Genomic DNA, 3,160 nt, shown 5'->3' with positions numbered 1-3,160 from the left:
CTAATACACGGTCACAACAATAACCCTCTGTTTTCCCCCTATTTCGCGATTTCAGTCACAGCCACCACAAAGGTGGCGCCTTTAGCCACTAAACGCCACCACAGCACCACCACGGGGTCGACTCACTCCCCTAGTCCTAACCCCACCATGCCCAGATCAAGTCGGGTCCAAATAAGGGTTCGTATTGGGGTCGAAGTCCCCTATTCAAACTCGCATAACCCTCACCATGTGTCCTCGAAAACCCGCCTCCAACCACCACCACGGTGGTAAACAACGGTCAACGAAGGGTCCTTGTAAATCCTTGGTGGTCCACGGTCATGGTGACGGTCTCGGGTCAGTCAACGGCGGTCTAATTAATTAGTTATATCAATCTTAAGGTGAGTATGTTATGAAACATTAAAAAATTACCTTGTGACGATCTTCTAGATAGTTCTTCCTCCTCTTTTCTTTTATGTGAATATTATGTCTTTATGTGAAAAAAATAAGGTTTCTTATGAGGTCACGCCATCTATTTATAGTGATAAGTTAGGTCTTATAGAGCGATATTAGGAAAATTACTATATTATATTATATGCTATTACTATTACTACTACTACTACTATTCTTCTTCTTCTTCTTCTTATTATTATTATTATTATTATTATTATTATTATTATTATTATTATTATTATTATTATTATTATTATTATTATTATTATTATTATTATTATTATTATTATTATTATTATTATTATTATTATTATTATTATTATTATTATTATTATTATTATTATTATTATTATTATTATTATTATTATTATTATTATTATTATTATTATTATTATTATTATTATTATTATTATTATTATTATTATTATTATTATTATTATTATTATTATTATTATTATTATTATTATTATTATTATTATTATTATTATTATTAGTAACATACGATTATAATTCCGTCATTAACATTACACCACAGGCCTCACACACGTGCCATACACGGTTCCTTCAATTTCCGTCTAAATATTATTTAATTATTTTATTTCCGTCTTACAAATTAATTATCCAATTAATTTAATTATCAAATATCATTTAAAACTTATTTTAATATAATTCTACCGTCTTAAATACAGGGTATTACATTAAGTAATGACACTAGCGTGTTTAACAATTAACTTAGCTTTTGTAGATATCGGCATATCTTCCTTTGCAACTTTTAATCATAAATCTCATTTATATTCAACGATGCAACTTTGTTTCATTTAGGCTCTTAAGTAAATATCAATATTGAAACTCTTGGTCATATGTTGTTCATAAACTAGCCAAATCTCTTGTTAAGACTTTTCTTTAGTCATTTTATTTAAAAACTTTCTTTTGGTCTCCTCGTGTAGTTATCTTGAGAACATATTCTCTTAATTACTTCACTTGGTCTCTTTTGTCATATAGATCTCATTCATTCGAGACCATAGATCTCATCTATTCGTGTATACTATCTATTTAGATATACAAATCATTCTTTCTTTCGTAGATCTCATTTACTCAAGTATACAAATTATTCTTTGTATTCTTTGTGTCTCTTTATTTTTCTCCCACTCTATCTTTAGAATAAATACACTAAATATTCAAAGATAGTTTATGAGACACAAGTGATGATTTTGTAGGTTGGATAGATTCCATATTAATAAACAGAAACCAGAGGCTAGAATCTATAGTAGGTTGGATAGATTCCTTATTAATAAAGATTGGAGTGACCACATGCCTGATGCCTATGCACACTTCCTCCCTGAAGACCTATATGATCATACTCCTTGCATTGTTAGTCAGTCTCAACAGGTTAAGTGTAAGGGCAGCTTCAAATATTTTAATATGCGGGGAGCGTCTGCAAACTTTCTCCCTACAATCAGAAGGAATTGGGATAGGGAATTGCCTGGAAATCATATGTTCAAGCTTGCAAAAAACCTGAAATTGCTTAAACCTGCCTTGAAGGAGTTGAACAGGGATATATTTAGTAATATTGAACAAGCTACTAATATTCTACAGCAACAAGTTCAGATGTTGCAGGAAGATATTGGCATGGATCCTTCAAATTTGCAGCTCATTGAGGAGGAATTTAGGGCAATACAGGAACTCAAGTAGTTAAGTGAGGCAAGAGATAAGTTTTTAGCCCAAAAATCTAAGCAAGTTTGGATTCAGGATGGTGATTCTAATAGTGCTTTCTTTCATGGGATGCTCAAGAAGAGGAGAGCTGGCAATAAGGTTATCATGGTTGAAGATATGAATGGTAATCTGTGTGATAGCCCTGCAAAAATTCAATCTGCCATTCTTGAGTACTATCAATAGCTGCTTGGGACGAGTCAGGCAACTAGTAAGGTTCACAAGAGAATAATTGATCAGGGACCTAAATGCACTGATGAGATGGCTGGTAGTCTACTGGTACCTGTCACAGCAAAAGAGATTAGGGATGCTATGTTTAGTATCCCTGACATTAAATCTCCTGGCCCTGATGGGTATACAAGTAGATTCTTTAAGGATGCATGGAATGAGATTGGAGGGGAAGTGGTTACTGCTGTCAGGGACTTTTTCCTTAACAAGAAGTTGTTGAGACAGGTGAATGCTACAAATTTAACTTTGATCCCTAAATGTGAGAGACCCAAGAGTGTATTACAGTTACGTCCTATAGCCAACTGCAATGTGATTTACAAGGTGATTTCTAAGCTTTTATGTGAAAGGCTAGCCACTGTGTTGCCCCAGCTAGTTGATCAAAATCAGGGAGCCTTTGTTTAAAATAGAAGCATACAGGAAAATATTCTCATATGTCAAGATCTTATCAGGTTTTATGAAAGGCCAAATACTTTCCCAAGATGCCTGTTCAAAATAGACTTGCAAAAAGCCTATGACACTGTGGAGTGGAATTTCGTGGATAAGATGTTGGTAATGCTTCATTTCCCTTCTGACTTTAGAACTATGATCATGGAGTGCATTACCACTGCTTCTTTCTCAATTTCCATCAATGGTGAGATGTTTGGCTACTTTAAGGGTCAAAGAGGTCTGAGACAAGGAGACCCTCTTTCTCCTCTTATATTTACTCTATGTATGGAGTACTTGACTAGGACTCTTAAGTATGCTGCTGGTAAGTATCACCCTATGTGCAAAGAGTTGAAGCTAGCTAGTCTGA

At 33.8% G+C, this 3,160-nt stretch overlaps 1 protein-coding gene across 1 annotated transcript; it reads left to right on the top strand.

The window, feature by feature from the left end:
* The first annotated feature begins 1,740 nt into the window (after positions 1-1,740).
* On the top strand, positions 1,741-2,769 carry LOC141628254 (uncharacterized). Its single transcript, XM_074441418.1, has 3 exons — positions 1,741-2,100; positions 2,179-2,241; positions 2,326-2,769. Exons 1-3 carry the CDS (start codon positions 1,741-1,743, stop codon positions 2,767-2,769), a joined length of 867 nt encoding a protein of 288 aa, XP_074297519.1.
* The last annotated feature ends 391 nt before the right edge of the window (positions 2,770-3,160 follow it).

This window comes from Silene latifolia, chromosome Y (genome assembly GCF_048544455.1).
Source record: "Silene latifolia isolate original U9 population chromosome Y, ASM4854445v1, whole genome shotgun sequence".
In the NCBI taxonomy this organism is placed as follows: Eukaryota; Viridiplantae; Streptophyta; class Magnoliopsida; order Caryophyllales; family Caryophyllaceae; genus Silene; species Silene latifolia.
Note: the sequence above shows the minus strand (reverse complement) of the source record. Positions and strands in the feature narration are given on the sequence as shown.

Excerpts from the sequence above, each read along its gene's own strand:
- LOC141628254 (XM_074441418.1), top strand. The coding sequence starts at position 1,741 with ATGCCTGATGCCTATGCACACTTCCTCCCTGAAGACCTATATGATCAT. Across the intron at positions 2,101-2,178 it reads TCATTGAGGAGGAATTTAGG|GATGGTGATTCTAATAGTGC; the intron begins GCAATACAGGAA and ends GTTTGGATTCAG. Across the intron at positions 2,242-2,325 it reads AGAGGAGAGCTGGCAATAAG|CTGCTTGGGACGAGTCAGGC; the intron begins GTTATCATGGTT and ends TACTATCAATAG.